The sequence below is a fragment of the Lampetra fluviatilis genome, chromosome 70 (assembly GCF_964198595.1).
Source record: "Lampetra fluviatilis chromosome 70, kcLamFluv1.1, whole genome shotgun sequence".
Lineage (NCBI taxonomy): Eukaryota > Metazoa > Chordata > Hyperoartia > Petromyzontiformes > Petromyzontidae > Lampetra > Lampetra fluviatilis.
The window spans coordinates 575,981-598,477 of record NC_136344.1 but is presented as its reverse complement, the minus strand read 5'-3'; the positions used below and the strand labels follow the sequence as shown (position 1 = coordinate 598,477).

Genomic DNA, 22,497 nt, shown 5'->3' with positions numbered 1-22,497 from the left:
GTGCGAGTGTGTTCATGAGTCAGTGAGTGTGTGAGTGAGTGTGTTCATGAGTCAGTGAGTGTGTGTGCGAGTGTGTTCATGAGTCAGTGAGTGTGTGAGTGAGTGTGTTCATGAGTCAGTGAGTGTGTGAGTGAGCGAGTGTGTTCATGAGTCAGTGAGTGTGTGTGCGAGTGTGTTAATGAGTCAGTGAGTGTGTGAGTGAGTGTGTTCATGAGTCAGTGAGTGTGTGAGTGAGTGTGTTCATGAGTCAGTGAGTGTGTGTGCGAGTGTGTTAATGAGCCAGTGAGTGTGTGAGTGAGTGTGTTCATGAGTCAGTGAGTGTGTGAGTGAGTGTGTTCATGAGTCAGTGAGTGTGTGAGTGAGTGTGTTCATGAGTCAGTGAGTGTGTGAGTGAGTGTGTTCATGAGTCAGTGAGTGTGAGTGAGTGTGTTAATGAGTCAGTGAGTGTGTGTGCGAGTGTGTTCATGAGTCAGTGAGTGTGTGAGTGAGTGTGTTCATGAGTCAGTGAGTGTGTGAGTGAGTGTGTTCATGAGTCAGTGAGTGTGTGAGTGAGTGTGTTCATGAGTCAGTGAGTGTGTGCGAGTGTGTTCATGAGTCAGTGAGTGTGTGTGCGAGTGTGTTCATGAGTCAGTGAGTGTGTGTGCGAGTGTGTTCATGAGTCAGTGAGTGTGTGTGCGAGTGTGTTCATGAGTCAGTGAGTGTGTGTGCGAGTGTGTTCATGAGTCAGTGAGTGTGTGTGCGAGTGTGTTCATGAGTCAGTGAGTGTGTGAGTGAGTGTGTTCATGAGTCAGTGAGTGTGTGAGTGTGTTCATGAGTCAGTGAGTGTGAGTGAGTGTGTTCGTGAGTCAGTGAGTGTGTGAGTGAGTGTGTTCATGAGTCAGTGAGTGTGTGAGTGAGCGAGTGTGTTCATGAGTCAGTGAGTGTGTGAGTGAGTGTGTTCATGAGTCAGTGAGTGTGTGAGTGAGTGTGTTCATGAGTCAGTGAGTGTGTGAGTGAGTGTGTTCATGAGTCAGTGAGTGTGTGAGCGAGTGTGTTCATGAGTCAGTGAGTGTGTGAGTGAGTGTGTTCATGAGTCAGTGAGTGTGTGAGTGAGTGTGTTCATGAGTCAGTGAGTGTGTGAGTGAGTGTGTTCATGAGTCAGTGAGTGTGTGAGTGAGTGTGTTCATGAGTCAGTGAGTGTGTGAGTGAGCGAGTGTGTTCATGAGTCAGTGAGTGTGTGAGTGAGTGTGTTCATGAGTCAGTGAGTGTGTGAGTGAGTGTGTTCATGAGTCAGTGAGTGTGTGAGTGAGTGTGTTCATGAGTCAGTGAGTGTGTGTGCGAGTGTGTTCATGAGTCAGTGAGTGTGTGAGTGAGCGAGTGTGTTCATGAGTCAGTGTGTGAGTGAGCGAGTGTGTTCATGAGTCAGTGAGTGTGTGTGCGAGTGTGTTCATGAGTCAGTGAGTGTGTGTGCGAGTGTGTTCATGAGTCAGTGAGTGTGTGAGTGAGCGAGTGTGTTCATGAGTCAGTGTGTGAGTGAGCGAGTGTGTTCATGAGTCAGTGAGTGTGTGTGCGAGTGTGTTCATGAGTCAGTGAGTGTGTGAGTGAGTGTGTTCATGAGTCAGTGAGTGTGTGAGTGTGTTCATGAGTCAGTGAGTGTGAGTGAGTGTGTTCGTGAGTCAGTGAGTGTGTGAGTGAGTGTGTTCATGAGTCAGTGAGTGTGTGAGTGAGCGAGTGTGTTCATGAGTCAGTGAGTGTGTGAGTGAGTGTGTTCATGAGTCAGTGAGTGTGTGAGCGAGTGTGTTCATGAGTCAGTGAGTGAGTGAGCGAGTGTGTTCATGAGTCAGTGAGTGTGTGTGCGAGTGTGTTCATGAGTCAGTGAGTGTGTGAGTGAGTGTGTTCATGAGTCAGTGAGTGTGTGAGTGAGTGTGTTCATGAGTCAGTGAGTGTGAGTGAGTGTGTTAATGAGTCAGTGAGTGTGTGTGCGAGTGTGTTCATGAGTCAGTGAGTGTGTGAGTGAGTGTGTTCATGAGTCAGTGAGTGTGTGAGTGAGTGTGTTCATGAGTCAGTGAGTGTGTGTGCGAGTGTGTTCATGAGTCAGTGAGTGTGTGAGTGAGTGTGTTCGTGAGTCAGTGAGTGTGTGTGCGAGTGTGTTCATGAGTCAGTGAGTGTGTGAGTGAGTGTGTTCATGAGTCAGTGAGTGTGTGTGCGAGTGTGTTCATGAGTCAGTGAGTGTGTGAGTGAGTGTGTTCGTGAGTCAGTGAGTGTGTGAGTGAGTGTGTTCATGAGTCAGTGAGTGTGTGTGCGAGTGTGTTCATGAGTCAGTGAGTGTGTGAGTGAGTGTGTTCGTGAGTCAGTGAGTGTGTGAGTGAGTGTGTTCATGAGTCAGTGAGTGTGTGTGCGAGTGTGTTCATGAGTCAGTGAGTGTGTGAGTGAGTGTGTTCGTGAGTCAGTGAGTGTGTGAGTGAGTGTGTTCATGAGTCAGTGAGTGTGTGTGCGAGTGTGTTCATGAGTCAGTGAGTGTGTGAGTGAGTGTGTTCATGAGTCAGTGAGTGTGTGTGCGAGTGTGTTCATGAGTCAGTGAGTGTACTCACAAACAGCGTGTTGAGCAGCGTAGCTGTAACCGGACTCTCAAACGTGCGATTGTTGGCGAACCAGTGGATGATCTGCATCATCAGGGGCTCGAACAGCTGACGCGTCACCTGCACTCCGGCACAGACAAAGCTCCCCCGTGTAGCCCTCGACAAAGACCGCTTTGGGAGGGGCAAGTGCTGTGAGCGAGCAGTTCACGAGGTTGAACACAGCCCAGGGGTAGCAGCAACTCGGGCTGAGCGATTAAATCGATTTCAAATCACACTCACACACTCACACTCTAACACTCTCACACTCTCACACTCTCACACTCTCACACTCTCACACTCTCACTCTCTCACACTCTCACAGACTCACACTCAGACTCACACTCAGACTCACACTCAGACTCACACACACATTCACAGACTCACACACTCACAGACTCACTCACTCACAGACGCACACTCTCACACTCACACACTCACACACACATACACTCACAGACTCACACTCTCACACTCTCACAGACTCACACTCACACACACATTCACAGACTCACACACTCACAGACTCACTCACTCACACACTCACAGAATCACACTCACTCACTCACACACACACTCACAGACTCACACTCACACACACTCTTAGACTCACACACACACACAGACTCACACTCACTCACTCACACACTCACTCATTCACTCACACACTCACACTCTTAGACTCACACACACACTCACAGACTCACCCACTCACACACTCACAGACTCACACTCACACACTCACACACACTCACTCACACACACACACACACACAGACTCACACACACTCACACACTCACTCACTCACACACACTCACTCACACACTCATTCACACACTCACACACACACACACTCACTCACACTCACACACACACTCACACACACACTCACTCACACACTCACTCACTCATTCACACACTCACTCACACACTCACACACACACTCACTCACCTGGTCCGCGTAGCAGCACAGGCAGTACACACACTCACGAACTTACACACACACTCACAACTCACACACACACTCACAGACTCACACTCACAGACTCACAGACACACTCTTACTCACACACACAGACTCACCCACACTCACACACTCACACACTCACAAACTCACACACACACTCACACACTCACTCACACACTCACTCACTAATTCACTCACTCACTCACACACTCACACACTCACACACTCACTCACTCACACACTCACACACTCACCTGGTCTGCGTCGCACCCCAGGCGTAGCAGCACAGGCAGCACACACACTCACACACAGACTCTGACTCACACACACTCACACACACACTCACACACACACTCACACTCACAAACTAACATACACTCACACACTCACAGACTCACAGACTCACACACTCACAGACTCACACACTCACAGACTCACACACTCACTCACTCACACTCACACACACACAGACTCACACGCACACTCACACACACTCTTAGACTCACACACACACACACTCACACACACACTCACTCACCTGGTCCGCGTCACACCCCAGGCGTAGCAGCACAGGCAGCACACACACACACACAGACTCACACTCACCACACACTCTCAGACTCACAGACTCACACTCACACACTCACAGACTCACCCACTCACTCACACACTCTCACACACTCACACTCACTCTCACACACACTCACACACTCACACACTCACTCACTCATTCACACACTCACTCACACACTCACACACACACACTCACTCACCTGGTCCGCGTCGCACCCCACGCGTAGCAGCACAGGCAGTACACACACTCACGCACTTACACACACACTCACAACTCACACACACACTCACAGACTCACACTCACAGACTCACACACACACTCTTACTCACACACACAGACTCACCCACACTCACACACTCACACACTCACAGACTCACACACACACTCACACACTCACTCACTGACACACTCACTCACTAATTCACTCACTCACACACTCACACACTCACTCACACACTCACTCACTCACTGACACACTCACTCACTAATTCACTCACTCACACACTCACACACTCACACACTCACTCACTCACTCACACACACTCACACACTCACCTGGTCTGCGTCGCACCCCAGGCGTAGCAGCACAGGCAGCACACACACTCACACACAGACTCTGACTCACACACACTCACACACACACTCACACACACACTCACACTCACAAACTAACATACACTCACACACTCACAGACTCACAGACTCACACACTCACAGACTCACACACTCACACACTCACACACTCACTCACTCACTCACACTCACACACACACAGACTCACACACACACTCACACACACTCTTAGACTCACACACACACACACTCACACACACACTCACTCACCTGGTCCGCGTCACACCCCAGGCGTAGCAGCACAGGCAGCACACACACACACACAGACTCACACTCACCACACACTCTCAGACTCACAGACTCACACTCACACACTCACAGACTCACCCACTCACTCACACACTCTCACACACTCACACACACTCTCACTCACTCTCACACACACACACTCACACACTCACACACTCACACACACACTCACACACACTCACTCACTGACACACTCACTCACACACCCACACACACTCACACACTCACCTGGTCCGCGTCGCACCCCAGGCGTAGCAGCACAGGCAGTGTGTGTCTGTAGAGGCGTGCGTGCGGAGCCTCCCCCTGTGCTCCCTGCGGTGCTGTGACGCCCAGGCCCAACATGTAGATCACCACGGCATGCAGGAGTTCGCACGCAGCCACCTGCACACACCACACACACACGCACAGGCAGGCAGGGTCTACCTACTGATGGATGATACCCACATCATGTACATCACCACGGCGTGCAGGAGCTCGCACGCAGCCACCTGCACATACACAACACACACGCACAGGCAGGCAGGGTCTACCTACTGCTGGATGGTACCCACATCATGTACATCACCACGGCGTGCAGGAGCTCGCACGCAGCCACCTGCACATACACAACACACACGCACAGGCAGGCAGGGTCTACCTACTGCTGGATGGTACCCACATCATGTACATCGCCACGGCGTGCAGGAGCTCGCACGCAGCCACCTGCACATACACAACACACACGCAGGCAGGCAGGGTCTAGCCACTGCTGGATGGTACCCACAGCCCCAGCATATACCGTCGCTAGGAGCCCGTCGCTAGGAGCCCGTCGCTAGGAGACAGTCGCCAGGAGACAGTCGCCAGGAGACAGTCGCCAGGAGACAGTCGCCAGGAGACAGTCGCCAGGAGACAGTCGCCAGGAGACAGTTGCTAGGAGACAGTCGCTAGAAGACCCCCCCCCCCACCTTGGCCTGCCGGTCGCTGGAGCACAGCGCCAGCTGGCAGGCGCTAGGAGACCGTCACTAGGAGACCATCGCTAGGAGACCGTCGCTAGGATCTCGTTGCTAGGATCCCGTCGCTACGGAGCCTGTCGCTAGGATCCCATCGCTAGGAGCCCGTCGCTAGGAGCCTGTCGCTACGGAGACCATCGCTAGGATCCCGTCGCTAAGAGACCGTCGCTAGGAGACCTCCCCCCCCCCACCTTGGCCTGCCGGTCGCTGGAGCACAGCGCCAGCTGGCAGGTGCTAGGAGCCCGTTGCTAGGAGACCGTCGCTAGGAGCCCGTTGCTAGGAGACCGTCGCTAGGAGACCCCCCCCCCCCCCACCTTGACCTGCCGGTCGCTGGAGCACAGCGCCAGCTGGCAGGCGCCAGGAGACCGTCGCTAGGAGACCGGCGCTAGGATCTTGTCGCTAGGAGACCGTCGCTAGGAGACCGTCGCTAGGAGACCGTCGCTAGGATCTCGTCGCTAGGAGACCCCCCCCCACCTTGGCCTGCCGGTCGCTGGAGCACAGCGCCAGCTGGCAGGCGCTAGGAGACCGTCGCCAGGAGACCGTCGCTAGGAGACAGTCACTAGGATCTCGTCGCTAGGAGACCGTCGCTAGGAGACCCCCCCCCAACTTGGCCTGCCGGTCGCTGGAGCACAGCGCCAGCTGGCAGGCGCTAGGAGACCGTCGCCAGGAGACCGTCACTAGGAGACAGTCACTAGGATCTCGTCGCTAGGAGACCGTCGCTAGGAGACCCCCCCCCAACTTGGCCTGCCGGTCGCTGGAGCACAGCGCCAGCTGGCAGGCGCTAGGAGACCGTCGCCAGGAGACCGTCGCTAGGAGACAGTCACTAGGATCTCGTCGCTAGGAGACAGTCGCTAGAAGACCCCCCCCCCCACCTTGGCCTGCCGGTCGCTGGAGCACAGCGCCAGCTGGCAGGCGCTAGGAGACCGTCACTAGGAGACCATCGCTAGGAGACCGTCGCTAGGATCTCGTTGCTAGGATCCCGTCGCTACGGAGCCTGTCGCTAGGATCCCATCGCTAGGAGCCCGTCGCTAGGAGCCTGTCGCTACGGAGACCATCGCTAGGATCCCGTCGCTAAGAGACCGTCGCTAGGAGACCTCCCCCCCCCCACCTTGGCCTGCCGGTCGCTGGAGCACAGCGCCAGCTGGCAGGTGCTAGGAGCCCGTTGCTAGGAGACCGTCGCTAGGAGCCCGTTGCTAGGAGACCGTCGCTAGGAGACCCCCCCCCCCCCCACCTTGACCTGCCGGTCGCTGGAGCACAGCGCCAGCTGGCAGGCGCCAGGAGACCGTCGCTAGGAGACCGGCGCTAGGATCTTGTCGCTAGGAGACCGTCGCTAGGAGACCGTCGCTAGGAGACCGTCGCTAGGATCTCGTCGCTAGGAGACCCCCCCCCACCTTGGCCTGCCGGTCGCTGGAGCACAGCGCCAGCTGGCAGGCGCTAGGAGACCGTCGCCAGGAGACCGTCGCTAGGAGACAGTCACTAGGATCTCGTCGCTAGGAGACCGTCGCTAGGAGACCCCCCCCCAACTTGGCCTGCCGGTCGCTGGAGCACAGCGCCAGCTGGCAGGCGCTAGGAGACCGTCGCCAGGAGACCGTCACTAGGAGACAGTCACTAGGATCTCGTCGCTAGGAGACCGTCGCTAGGAGACCCCCCCCCAACTTGGCCTGCCGGTCGCTGGAGCACAGCGCCAGCTGGCAGGCGCTAGGAGACCGTCGCCAGGAGACCGTCGCTAGGAGACAGTCACTAGGATCTCGTCGCTAGGAGACCGTCGCTAGGAGACCCCCCCCCAACTTGGCCTGCCAGTCGCTGGAGCACAGCGCCAGCTGGCAGGCGCTAGGAGCCCGACGCTAAGGATCCTGTCGATAAGATCTCGTTGCTAGGATCTCGTCGCTAAGAGACAGTCGCTAGGATCCCGTCGCCAGGAGACTCCCCCCCCCCCACCTTGGCCTGCCGGTCGCTGGAGCACAGCGCCAGCTGGCAGGCGCTAGGAGACCGTCGCTACGGAGCCTGTCGCTAGGAGACCGTCACTAGGTGACCCCCCCCCCCCACCTTGGCCAGCCGGTCGCTGGAGCACAGCGCCAGCTGGCAGGTGCTAGGAGACCGTCGCTAGGATCCCGTCGCCAGGAGACCGTCGCTAGGATCTCGTCGCTAGGATCCCGTCGCTAAGAGACCGTCGCTAGGAGACCTCCCCCCACCCACCTTGGCCTGCCGGTCGCTGGAGCACAACGCCAGCTGGCAGGCGCTAGGAGACCGTCGCTAGGAGACCGTCGCTAGGAGACCGTCGCTAGGAGCCCTTCGCTACGGAGCCTGTCGCTACGGAGACCGTCGCTACGGAGACCGTCGCTAGGAGACCGTCACTAGGAGACAGCCGCCAGGAGACAGTCGCTAGGAGCCCGTCACTAGCAGACCCCCCCCCCCCCACCTTGGCCTGCCGGTCGCTGGAGCACAGCGCCAGCTGGCAGGCGCTAGGAGACCGTCGCTACGGAGCCTGTCGCTAGGAGACCGTCACTAGGTGACCCCCCCCCCCCCCCCCACCTTGGCCTGCCGGTCGCTGGAGCACACCGCCAGCTGGCAGGTGCTAGGATCCCGTCGCCAGGAGACCATCGCTAGGATCTCGTCGCTAGGATCCCGTTGCCAGGATCCCGTCGCTAGGATCTCGTCGCTAGGATCCCGTCGCTAAGAGACCGTCGCTAGGAGACCTCCCCCCCCCCTCACCTTGGCCTGCCGGTCGCTGGAGCACAGCGCCAGCTGGCAGGCGCGTGGCAGGAAGCGTGCGAGGTCGAGCGTGGGCTTGGCGTCCACAAAGGGCACCGCAAAGGGGAGTTGCTCCTCGCCGCAGCTCCAGCCGGAGACGCCCGGCGACTCCGCCGCACCCGGGCCTGGGGGGGGGGGGGGGGTAGGGCGGCAACGACCACGTCGTTATCAACGTCGTCGTCGTCAACGTCGTCATCGTCAACGTCGTCAACGTCGTCAACGTCGTCGTCGTCGACGTCGTCGTCGTCAACGTCGTCAACGTCAACGTCGTCAACGTCGTCAACGTCGTCGTCGTCAACGTCGTCGTCGTCAACGTCGTCGTCGTCAACGTCGTCAACATCGTCGTCGTCGTCGTCATCAACGTCGTCATCAACGTCGTCATCAACGTCGTCAACGTCGTCATGAGACCTCCTTTGCCAGTACCAAAATAGACTAATAGGGTTTTTCATCTTTTTTCTGGCAACAAAACGGACACCTTTTGCAAGGTGTCCGTTTTGTTGCCAGAAAAAAGGGGAAAACCCCTATTAGAACGTCAACGTCGTCAACGTCAACGTCGTCATCAACGTGGAAGGGGGTGGGTGGGTTTGGTGGGGGGGTGGGGTGGGGGGGGTGGGGCGGGGTGGGGTGGGGTGGGTGGGGCAGGGTGGTTGGGTGGGTGTTGTGGGTGTTGTGGGGTGGGGTGGGGTGTTGTGGGTGTTGTGGGTGGGTTGGGTGGGTGGGGCAGGGTGGTTGGGTGGGGTGGGGTGTTGTGGGTGGGTGGGGTGGGTGGGGTGGGTGTTGTGGGTGGGGTGGGTAGGGCAGGGTGGTTGGGTGGGGTGGGGTGTTGTGGGTGTTGTGGGTGGGTTGGGTGGGTGGGGTGGGGTGGGGGAGATGGGTGGGTAGGGTGGGGCAGGGTGGGGTGGGTGGGGCAGGGTGGTTGGGTGGGTGTTGTGGGTGTTGTGGGTGGGGTGGGGTGGGGTGGTTGGGTGGGGTGGGCTGTTGTGGGTGGGTTGGGTGGTTGGGTGGGGTGGGTGTTGTGGGTGTTGTGGGTGGGTTGGGTGGGTGGGGTGGGGTGTTGTGGGTGGGTTGGGTGGGTGGGTGGGGTGGGGTGGGGGGGATGGGTGGGTAGGGTGGGGCAGGGTGGGGTGGGTGGGGCAGGGTGGTTGGGTGGGGTGTTGTGGGTGTTGTGGGTGTTGTGGGTGGGGCAGGGTGGGTGGTGGGGCAGGGTGGGGTGGGTGGGGCAGGGTGGTTGGGTGGGGTGTTGTGGGTGTTGTGGGTGTTGTGGGTGGGGCAGGGTGGGTGGGGCAGGGTGGGTGGAACAGGGTGGGTGGGGCGGGGTGTGGGTCTTGCCTGTGACGAGTGTCCGGTTCAAGCGGCCCCCCAGGGTGCCCAGCAGGTGCAAGACTCGCAGCCTGACGGCGCCCAGCGGCGTCTCCTCGCTCTGCGGAGGGGAGACACGGCGGTGGACAACAATCCCCCCGGTAGGTGGACAACAATCTCCCCGCTCGCCCGCCCGCTCGCCCACCAGGCAGTCAGGCGGATTGGGGTAACCGGGCGATTGGGTGGGTGATCAGGAGGGTGGGTGGGTGATCAGGAGGGTGGGTGGGTGATCAGGTGGGTGGGTGGATCACATGGGTGAGTGAGTCATCAGACACACACACAGAGAGACACACACACAGAGAGACACACACCAAGACAGACACACACCAAGACAGACACAGACAGACACACACCAAGACACACACACACAGACACACACACACAGAGACACACACACAGACACACACACAGACACACACACAGACAGACACACACCAAGACACACACACACAGACACACACAGACACACACACACAGACACACACACAGACACACACAGACACACACAGACACACACCAAGACACACACACACACACACACAGACACACACACACACACAGACACACACACACAGAGACACACACACAGACACACAGACACACACACAGACAGACACTCACCAAGCCAGCGCCTTTGGTCTTGTTGAGGAGACGGAAGGGAATTTTCCTCCTCTTCCCACCACTCATCGTCTCCAGCGTCACAACCTCCCACTCGCTCGCATCTGTGCATCACACACACCATAGTGTGTGTGTGTGTCTGTGTGTGTGTGTCTCTGTGTGTCTGTGTGTGTGTCTGTGTGTGTGTGTCTGTGTGTGTGTGTATGTGTGTGTCTGCTGGACTACGTAGTGACGGACCAGCGGATGCGAGCCCATGTCCTTGACACCAGGACCTACCGTGGAGCTGATCTGCCCTCTGACCATCGACTAGTCATCTGTAAGATGCGCCTGCCATTCTTCCACTCCGGTGGTGGGTGTACACCCAGGATCCCATTCCAACCAAAAGTGGCCTGGTCTCAGCTAGCTGATGAAAGTTGCAAGCGAGAATTTCATCATCGCTTGCAGCTGGGGTTGGCATCGTCCCCCACTCCACCTGATGTCGAGGGTAAATGGGCGAGGTTTAAGACTGTGACTCATGCAGCTGCAATGGCTGCTTTGGGTACGCGGTCCAGACCTCCCCGGGAACCCTGGCTGACGGAGGAGGTGTTCAGGTTAATTGAGAAAAAGCGACAGGCCCACTCTCATCGCCTACAGCATCCCACGTCAGAGAATGAGGAGGTTTACCGCAGTCTTCGCTCGGAGGTTCGGAGAGCCGTGAGGCGCTGTAAGGATGGGTGGTGGTCGCGGGTTGCTGAGGAGATGGAGTCTGCCTCAGTAGCCCGCGATCACAAATCACTATTTAACTCCATCAAAAAAGTAACCTGCAGCGCCACACCTATTACCATCATTAGAGGAAAAAAACGGTGATCCAATCTCCGACCCCCAGGAACAGGTTTGCAGATTTGCTGAGCATTTCTGTGAGGTCCTGGGGGAGGGAAAATCTCTCAGCCAGGAAAACATCATGGCACAAAGTGGGGATAACCCTGCTGAGGCTGCGGTGCCTCAAATATTGGAAGAGGTCACCCCCTGTGAGTGGCTGGCTGAGGTACCGGCTGTTGAGGAAGTACTGAGGGCGATCCGGAGTCTGAGACCAGGGAAGGCACCGGGCAGAGATGATCTCCCAGGCGAAATGCTGAGGGAGGGTGGCGTTTGTGCACAGACTGCCCTATATGACATCATAACAACAGTCTGGACCACTGGACGGGTTCCGCAGGACTGGAAGGATGCCCTGGTGGTCCCCCTCTTTAAGAAGGGGGACCGTACCGACTGTAACAACTACAGGGGCGTCTCACTCCTCAGTGTGCCGGGTAAGGTCCTGGCAAGGATTATTCAACATCGCCTTGCTAGGCATGCTGAGGAGAGGCTTGCGGAGCCCCAATGTGGTTTCAGGAAAGGGCGGTCCTGCACAGATGCCATATTTTCTGTCCGTCTGCTACAGCAGAGGTGTAGGGAATTCCAAAAAGACCTACATCTCTGCTTTATTGACCTGGTCAAGGCCTATGATACCATCAGTAGGACTGGGCTCTGGGTTGTTCTTCGTGCTTTCGGAGTCCCTGACCCTCTGCTCACGATCATTAAGGACCTTCATGATGGTGAGCGGGCCCGGGTAAAACTACGTGGCCGGGAGTCGGAGCCTTTCCCTGTACACCTTGGGGTGCGACAGGGATGTCCTCTGGCTCCCACATTATTTAACATCTATTTCGACTGCGTAGTTCGTGAAGCCTTCAATAGCTGTACCGGGGGAATTACCATTTGGTACAGATACAATGGGAGGCTGATCGACGCCCGGGTGCGATCAAGGGATGGCTCCCTATTGGTCAACCACGTTATGTATGCCGATGATTTGGTAATAGCTGCTCATTCAGAAGAGGAGTTGGAGACGCTGCTGCTGAGACTGGAGCGTGCCACTAAGAGGTGGGGCCTTACCATCAGCCCCACCAAAACTAAGCACCTGCCTGGGTATTTTGTACCATCGGGCACTCCACCCCCACAACTCCCAATCGGTGATGGGGCAGTTGTGGAGAGAGTAGAGAGTTTCCCATACCTGGGCAGTGTGCTCATGACCGGCTCCAGTTTATCAGCAGAGGTCTCACTCCGAATCAGTCGAGCGGCAATATCTTTTCATCGGTTGCGTAACGCTGTGTGGAAGCTACCTGGTCTGTCGCTCCGCACGAAGCTTCAGGTCTTCTCGGCCACGGTCATTCCCTCCCTTCTCTATGCTTGCGAAACGTGGACCCCCCTAGTGGAGCATCTTCGCCGGTTGGAAACATTTAGGCTGGCCTGCCTACGATCCATCCTGGGTTTAACCAGGCTGGATTGTGTGAGGAGCTCACAAGTCCTTGAAAGATCTGGGCAAAGTCCCATCAGTGAGCTCCTCCGGCAGGCAAGGCTGCGTTGGCTGGGTCATGTAGCCCGCATGCCCAGCCACCGCATGCCTAAACAGCTTTTGTTCGGCCGGATCGAGGGGGCTAAACGGGCGCAGCACGGGCTAGAGAAGAGATGGAGTGATGTGGTACAGGAGGACGTGGAGCTGAGTGGACTTGCCGATGACTGGTACCAGCGGTGTCAAGATCGGCCTCAGTGGAGGAGGCTCGTGAAGGACGCTACTGGGCAGTTGGAGGCAGTCGCCCTCCAACAACAACGGAGGGCGGAGGAGCGACGCTCACAACAACGAGCGGAGCGCCGGGTGGCTAAAGCACAGCAAGTTGGCACAGTAGGGGGCACAGGTGGTGCATCAGCCAGTCATCTCGGTCATCTCGGTCAGTCGACCCGTGGCACCTGCTGGGTCTGCCCCGTGACCTCCTGCCAGCGGGCGTTCGACACTTCACGTGGCCTCAAGGTGCACATGGCCTGGCACAAGCGTCGTGGTGACGTCACCGCCACTTAGTGGCGAATGGCGGTTGTTGTGTCTGTGTGTGTGTGTCTGTGTGTGTGTGTATGTGTGTGTGTGTGTCTGTGTGTGTCTGTGTCTGTGTGTGTGTGTCTGTGTGTCTGTGTGTGTGTGTCTCTGCGCGCGTGTCAGTGTGCGCGCGTCTGCACAGCGGGGACGGGAGGCGGGAGGCGGGTGGGGTGTTAGCGACCTTGCTGAGCCCCCGTCTTGAGGTAGCCGTCGAAGAGGGGCAGCAGCGCGGGCAGCTGCATCTCGAGGGCAGCGCGGGGCAGGCCCCGCTCCCAGTCCTCGAGGGCCGAGAGGGCCGCCTCGGCCAGCGGCGTGAACGACAGGCCCAGGCGGAGGGCCATCTGGGACGGGAGGGAGGAGGTGGTGGTGGAGGTGGTGGTGGTGGTGGCAGAGGTGGAGGAGGTGGAGGAGGTTGTGGAGGAGGTGGAGGAGGTGGAGGAGGTTGTGGAGGAGGTGGAGGAGGTGGAGGTGGAGGAGGAGGTGGAGGAGGTGGAGGAGGTGGAGGAGGTGGTGGTGGAGGAGGTGGTGGTGGAGGAGGGAGAAGGTGAAGGAGGTGGTGGTGGAGGTGGAGGTGGAGGGAGGAGGTGGAGGGAGGAGGTGGAGGAGGTGGCCGAGGTGGCCGAGGTGGAGGAGGGAGGAGGGGGGAAAAGGTGGAGGAGGTGGAGGTGGAGGAGGTGGTGGAGGTGGTGGAGGAGGTGAAGGAGATGGTGGAGGTGGAGGGAGGAGGGGGGAGAAGGTGGAGGAGGGAGAAGGGAGGTCGAGGAGGTGGAGGGGGTAGGGTGGGGGAGGTGGAGGAGGTGGTGGAGGAGGGGGGAGGAGGTGGAGGAGGGAGGGGGAGGTGGAGGAGGTGGAGGTGGTGGTGGAGGAGGTGGAGAGAGGAGGTTGTGGGAGGAGGTGGAGGTGGTGGAGGGGGAGGTGGAGGGGGGAGGGTGGAGGAGGTGGAGGTGGTGGAGGGGGAGGTGGAGGGGGGAGGGTGGAGGAGGTGGAGGAGGGAGGGAGGAGGTGGCGGAGGAGGTGGAGGAGGTGGAGGTGGTGGTGGAGGGGGGAGAAGGTGAAGGAGGTGGTGGAGGTGGAGGGAGGAGGGGGGAGAAGGTGGAGGAGGGAGGGGGGAGGTCGAGGAGGTGGAGGGGGGTAGGGTGGGGGAGGTGGAGGAGGTGGTGGAGGAGGGGGGAGGAGGTGGAGGAGGGAGGGGGAGGTGGAGGAGGTGGAGGTGGAGGAGGTGGAGAGAGGAGGTGGTGGGAGGAGGTGGAGGTGGTGGAGGGGGAGGTGGAGGAGGAAGTGGAGGGGGGAGGGTGGAGGAGGTGGAGGAGGTGGAGGGAGGTGGTGGAGGAGGTGGAGGAGGGAGGGAGGAGGTGGCGGAGGAGGTGGAGGTGGTGGTGGAGGGGGGAGAAGGTGAAGGAGGTGGTGGAGGTGGAGGGAGGAGGGGGGAGAAGGTGGAGGAGGTGGTGGTGGAGGAGGTGGAGGTGAAGGAGGTGGAGGTGGTGGAGGAAGTGGAGGAGGAGGTGGCGGAGGTGGTGGGAGAAGGTGGAGGAGGTGGAGGTGGTGGAGAGAGGAGGTGGAGGTGGTGGTGGAGGAGGTGGAGGTGGTGGTGGGGGAAGTGGAGGAGGTGGAGGAGGAGGTGGAGGAGGTGGTGGAGGAGGTGGAGGAGGGAGGAGAGGGGAAAAGGTGGAGGAGGTGGAGGTGGAGGAGGTGGAGGAGGAGGTGGAGGAGGAGGTGGAGGAGGTGGAGGAGGTGGGAGGAGGTGGAGGGAGGAGGTGGAGGTGGCCAAGGTGGAGGAGGGAGGAGAGGGGAAAAGGTGGAGGAGGTGGAGGTGGAGGAGGTGGTGGTGGAGGAGGTGGAGGAGATGCAGGAGGTTGTGGAGGACGTGGAGGAGGTGGTGGTGTGAGGAGGTGGAGGAGGTGGAGGTGGTGGTGGACGTGGCGGAGGAGGAGGTGGAGGAGGTGGAGGAGGTGGAGGTGGTGGAGGAGGTGGTGTGAGGAGGTGGAGGAGGTGGAGGTGGTGGTGGACGTGGCGGAGGAGGAGGTGGAGGAGTTGGAGGAGGTGGAGGTGGTGGAGGAGGTGGTGGAGGAGGTGGAGGAGGTGGAGGTGGAGGGAGGAGGGAGGAGGGTGCAGGAGATGGAGTGAGGGAGGCGGTGCGGTGATTAGAGGGCGTAGCCCCGTGTAGCCGAGCTCGCTCACACACTCACACACACACACGCACACACACACACACTCACGTACACTCACGTACACTCACGTACACACACACACCCGCACACACACACACACACTCACGTACACACACACACACTCGCACTCACGTACACACACACACACTCACACACCCGCACACACACACACACTCACGTACACACACACGTACACACACTCACGTACACACTCACGTACACACACACACTCACACACACCCGCACACACACACTCACGTACACTCACGTACACACACACACTCACACACCCGCACACACACACACTCACGTACACTCACGTACACACACACACTCACACACCCGCACACACACTCACGTACACACCCGCACACACACTCACGTACACACACACACTCACGCACACACACACACTCACACACCCGCACACACACACACTCACACACCCGCACACACACACACTCCCGTACACACACACTCACGTACACACACACACACACTCACGTACACACACACACTCACACACCCGCACACACACTCACGTACACACCCGCACACACACTCACGTACACACACACACTCACGCACACACACACACTCACACACCCGCACACACACACACTCACACACCCGCACACACACACACTCCCGTACACACACACTCACGTACACACACACACACACTCACGTACACACACACACTCGCTCGCACACACACACTCACGCGTGCACACACACACTCACGCGTACACACACACACACTCACGCGTACACACACACACTCACGCGTACACACACACACTCACGCGTACACACACACACACTCACGCGTACGCACACACACACTCACGCGTACACACACACACACTCACGCGTACACACACACTCACGCGTACACACACACACTCACGCGTACACACACACACACACTCACGTACACACACACACCCGTACACACACACACCCGTACACACACTCACACACCCGTACACACACACACACACACACTCACGTACACGCACACACACACACCCGCACACACTCACGTACACACACACACACACACTCACGTACACGCACACACACACGCACACACACACACCTGCACACACACACACACTCACGTACACACACACACACACACTCACGTACACGCACACACACACGCACACACACACACCTGCACACACACACACACTCACGTACACACACACACACTCGCTCGCACACACACACTCACGCGTACACACACACACACAACAACAACAACCGCCATTCGCCACTAAGTGGCGGTGACGTCACCACGACGCTTGTGCCAGGCCACGTGCACACACACGCACGCGTACACACACACACGTACACACACGCACACACGTACACACACACACACACGTACACACACGCACGTGTACACACACACGCTCACGTACACACACACTCACACACACACCCGCACGCACACACACCCGTACACACACACTCACACACACACGCATTCACACACACGTTCACACACACACTCGCTCACACACACACCCGTACACACACACACACGCTCACATGCACGCGCGCACACACACGCACGCACTCACACACACGCGCTCACGTACACACACACACACACTCGCTCACACACACACACACACGCACCCGTACACACACACGCTCACGTACACACGCTCACGTACACACACACTCGCTCACACACACGCGCTCACACACACACACACACCCGCACACACACACACACACTCGTACACACACACACACTCGCTCACACGCGCGCACATACACACACACACACCCGTGCACACACATACTCACACACTCACACACACACGCACTCACACGCGCTCACATACACACACACTCGCTCACACACAAACACACGCACTCACACGCGCTCACGTACACGCACCGACACACACTCGGACCCACCCCCCCCTCTCCCCTCTCCCCTCTCCCCTCACCTGCAGGGGCTGCACGAAGGGGTGGGGGTCGCGTGCCACCAGGTGGTGCGGCGTCGCCAGCACGCAGGTGAGGGCACAGGCCAGCAGCTCGTCCTTGTACTGGCGCAGACGCTGACACACCTGTACAGGTGTGTGTCACAGGTGTGTACAGGTGTGTGTGTACAGGTGTGTGTGTACAGGTGCGTGTGTACAGGTGTGTGTCACAGGTGTGTACAGGTGTGTGTGTACAGGTGTGTGTGTACAGGTGCGTGTGTACAGGTGCGTGTGTACAGGTGCGTGTGTCACAGGTGTGTGTGTACAGGTGTGTGTGTACAGGTGTGTGTGTGTGTACAGGTGCGTGTGTACAGGTGTGTGTGTACAGGTGTGTGTGTAGAGGTGTGTGTGTACAGGGGTGTGTGTGTGTACAGGTGTGTGTGTACAGGTGTGTGTGTGTCACAGGTGTGTGTGTACAGGTGTGTGTGTGTACAGGTGTGTGTGTACAGGTGTGTGTCACAGGTGTGTACAGGTGTGTGTGTACAGGTGTGTGTGTACAGGTGTGTGTGTGTACAGGTGTGTGTGTGTCACAGGTGTGTGTACAGGTGTGTGTGCGTGTGTACAGGTGTGTGTGTGCGTGTCACAGGTGTGTACAGGTGTGCGTGAAGAGGTGTGTGTGTGTACAGGTGTGTGTGTGTACAGGTGTGTAAGGTGTGCGTGTCACAGGTGTACAGGTGTGTGTGCGTGTACAGGTGTGTAAGGTGTGTGTGTCACAGGTGTGTATGGTGTGTGTGTCACAGGGGTGTACAGGTGTGTGTGTACAGAGGTGTGTGTGTGTATCGACGCCCGGGTGCGATCAAGGGATGGCTCCCTATTGGTCAACCACGTTATGTATGCCGATGATTTGGTAATAGCTGCTCATTCAGAAGAGGAGTTGGAGACGCTGCTGCTGAGGCTGGAGTGTGCCACTAAGAGGTGGGGCCTTACCATCAGCCCCACCAAAACTAAGCACCTGCCTGGGTATTTTGTACCATCGGGCACTCCGCCCCCACAACTCCCAATCGGTGATGGGGCAGTTGTGGAGAGAGTAGAGAGTTTCCCATACCTGGGCAGTGTGCTCATGACCAGCTCCAGTTTATCAGCAGAGGTCTCACTCCGAATCAGTCGAGCGGCAATATCTTTTCATCGGTTGCGTAACGCTGTGTGGAAGCTACCTGGTCTGTCGCTCCGCACGAAGCTTCAGGTCTTCTCGGCCACGGTCATTCCCTCCCTTCTCTACGCTTGCGAAACGTGGACCCCCCTAGTGGAGCATCTTCGCCGGTTGGAAACATTTAGGCTGGCCTGCCTACGATCCATCCTGGGTTTGACCAGGCTGGATTGTGTGAGGAGCTCACAAGTCCTTGAAAGATCTGGGCAAAGTCCCATCAGTGAGCTCCTCCGGCAGGCAAGGCTGCGTTGGCTGGGTCATGTAGCCCGCATGCCCAGCCACCGCATGCCTAAACAGCTTTTGTTCGGCCGGATCGAGGGGGCTAAACGGGCGCGGCACGGGCTAGAGAAGAGATGGAGTGATGTGGTACAGGAGGACGTGGAGCTGAGTGGACTTGCCGATGACTGGTACCAGCGGTGTCAAGATCGGCCTCAGTGGAGGAGGCTCGTGAAGGACGCTACTGGGCAGTTGGAGGCAGTCGCCCTCCAACAACAACGGAGGGCGGAGGAGCGACGCTCACAACAACGAGCGGAGCGCCGGGTGGCTAAAGCACAGCAAGTTGGCACAGTAGGGGGCACAGGTGGTGCATCAGCCAGTCATCTCGGTCATCTCGGTCAGTCGACCCGTGGCACCTGGGTCTGCCCCGTGACCTCCTGCCAGCGGGCGTTCGACACTTCACGTGGCCTCAAGGTGCACATGGCCTGGCACAAGCGTCGTGGTGACGTCACCGCCACTTAGTGGCGAATGGCGGTTGTTGTTGTGTGTGTACAGGTGTGTGTGTGTACAGGTGTGTGTACAGGTGTGTGTGTGTGTACAGGTGTGTGTGTCACAGGTGTACAGGTTTGTGTGCGTGTGCATGTACAGGTGTGTGTACAGGTGTGTGTGTACAGGTGTGTACAGGTGTGTACGTGAGTGTGTGGGGTGCGGTGGTGTAGCGGTTAGCGCTACGACCTTTGTCTGCGCGTGTGTACAGGTGTGTACTGGCATACATGTAGCTCAACCACGTGGTTTAGCATCGTCATCACCACCACGTGAACATTCATAGCAGCAGTCAAATATTCTAAAACAGCGTGGGTGGTGACGTTGATTCTAAATGTGGAGGGGAATAGAAACGGAGAAAAATCCACGCAGTGACCACGGAGAGAGAGACGCAGACTCCACATCTACAGCAGCAGCAGGCGTCGTCAGCGTCGGGATAGAACCCACGACTTCCTGCGTATCAGGCAAGGTAGTCAACATCTCCTAGCCACTGTGATGATGATGATGAGAGAGAGAGAGAGACGCAGACTCAAAATATACAGCGGATGGCGTCGTCAGGGTCGGGATAAAACCCACGACCTCCTGCGTACCAGGTGAGGTAGTCAACATCTCCTAGCCACTGTGATGATGATGATGATGAGAAAGAGAGAGAGAGAGACGCAGACTCCAAATATACAGCGGATGGCGTCGTCAGGGTCGGGATAAAACCCACGACCTCCTGCGCACCAAGTGAGGTAGTCAACATCTCCTGGCCACTGTGATGATGATGATGAGAGAGAGAGACGCAGACTCCAAATATACAACAGATGGCGTCGTCAGGGGTCGGGATCAAACCCACGACTTCCTGCGTACCAGGCGAGGTAGTCAACATCTCCTGGCCACCGTGATGATGATGATGAGAGAGAAGCAGACTCCAAATATACAGCAGCAGGCGTCGTCAGGGTCGGAATGGAACCCACGACCTCCTGCGCACCAGGCGAGGTAGTCAACATCTCTCTACGCCACCACCGCTCACCTCTTTGCAGAATCCAAGGAGGAGATTGAACGTCGATCGTTTTTCCTCCTCCTTCAAGGGCCCCTGCAGACGTCGTCGCAAACAAAGAGTCAACACACAGAGACACACAGAGACACATACACACAGACACACACAGAGAGACACACAGAGAGACACAGAGAGACACACAGAGAGACACACAGAGACACATACACATAGACACACACAGAGAGACACACAGAGACACACAGAGAGACACACAGAGACACACAGAGACACACACAGAGACACACACATACAGACACATAGACCCATGCAGACACACAGAGACACACATATATAGAGATACACAGACACACACACACATACAGAGACACACAGACACAGAGACACACAGAGACACAAACCGTGTAGCCTGCAACAGAGCGTAGGGGCAAGTGCCGTTAGCAAACGGCAGCAGCGCCTATGAAGGTTGCCGGCCACTGTGGCACACACATAGACACACAGACACACAGACACACACAGAGACACACACACACTCACTCTCACGTCAACACACACACAAACACACGTACACACACGCACGCACACGCGCTGAAGTAAAAACACACGCATACAGAGACGCACACACACACACAGACACGCACACACACACGCGCACACAAAGATCAAAGATCACACGCGCACAGACACACACACACCCACACAGACACGCCTACACACACACACACACGCCTACAGACACACACGCACACACACGCACGCACACACACACACACACACCCACACAGACACACACCCACACAGACACACCCACACACCCACACACACGCACGCCCACGTACTTGGAAGTAGCCGGCGGTGCGGGCGTTGACGAGCGCCAGCGCCATCAGGCGGTAGGCGGTGCCCACCAGGGGGTGAGCGGTGCACAGCGGCACCAGCAGGCGGCGGCACAGCACGGGCAGCCAGCGCACGAACGCCGCCAGCAGCGGCGGTGGCCGTGACGGTGGTGCCGCAGTGACACGCGGAGACGCGGGGAGCAGCACCGCCCTGGGGGGGGGCGGCGGGTGGTGGGGGAATGGGGGGTAAGGGGGGTACGGGGGGTAGTCGTGGTGGTGGTAATGGTGACAATGGTGGTGGTGGCAGTGACGGTGGCGATGGTGGCGGTGATGATGGTGGCGGTGATGATGGTGGTGATGGTGGCGGTGATGATGGTGGTGATGGTGGCGGTGATGGTGGCGGTGACAATGGTGGTGGTGACGATGGTGGCGGTGGCGATGGTGGTGGCGACGGTGGCAGCGGCGATGGTGGCGGTGATGGTGGTGGTGACGATGGTGGTGGCAGTGGCGATGGTGATGATGGTGATGATGGTGGCGATGGTGGTGGTGGCGATGGTGGCGGTGGCGATGGTGGTGGTGACGATGGTGGCGGTGACGATGGTGGCGGTGACGATGGTGGTGGTGACGGTGGTGGTGGTAGCGATGGTGGTGGTGACGATGGTGGTGGTGGCGATGGTGGTGGTGACGATGGTGGTGGTGACGATGGTGGCGGTGACGATGGTGGCGGTGACGATGGTGGCGGTGACGATGGTGGCGGTGACGATGGTGGCGGTGACGATGGTGGCGGTGACGATGGTGGTGGTGACGATGGTGGTGGTGACGGTGGTGGTGGTGGTGACGGTGGTGGTGGTGGCGATGGTGGTGGTGACGATGGTGGTGGTGACGGTGGTGGTGGTGGCGATGGTGGTGGTGGCGATGGTGGTGACGATGGTGGCGGTGACGATGGTGGCGGTGACGATGGTGGCGGTGATGA

The 22,497-nt window shown here is 58.0% G+C and overlaps 1 protein-coding gene across 1 annotated transcript in view; it reads right to left on the bottom strand.

The window, feature by feature from the left end:
* Positions 1–22,497, bottom strand: part of LOC144952817 (DNA-dependent protein kinase catalytic subunit-like) — a 62,469-nt gene that overhangs the window by 13,270 nt on the left and 26,702 nt on the right. The window contains exons 19-27 of the mRNA XM_078883284.1: positions 21,531–21,735; positions 20,707–20,769; positions 17,753–17,872; positions 13,796–13,955; positions 10,740–10,840; positions 10,089–10,179; positions 8,721–8,884; positions 5,248–5,400; positions 2,571–2,678 (exon numbers count right to left, since the gene is read on the bottom strand). Coding sequence (XP_078739410.1) covers positions 2,571–2,678; positions 5,248–5,400; positions 8,721–8,884; positions 10,089–10,179; positions 10,740–10,840; positions 13,796–13,955; positions 17,753–17,872; positions 20,707–20,769; positions 21,531–21,735 — 1,165 coding nt within the window. The remainder of the gene's footprint in view (positions 1–2,570; positions 2,679–5,247; positions 5,401–8,720; positions 8,885–10,088; positions 10,180–10,739; positions 10,841–13,795; positions 13,956–17,752; positions 17,873–20,706; positions 20,770–21,530; positions 21,736–22,497) is intronic.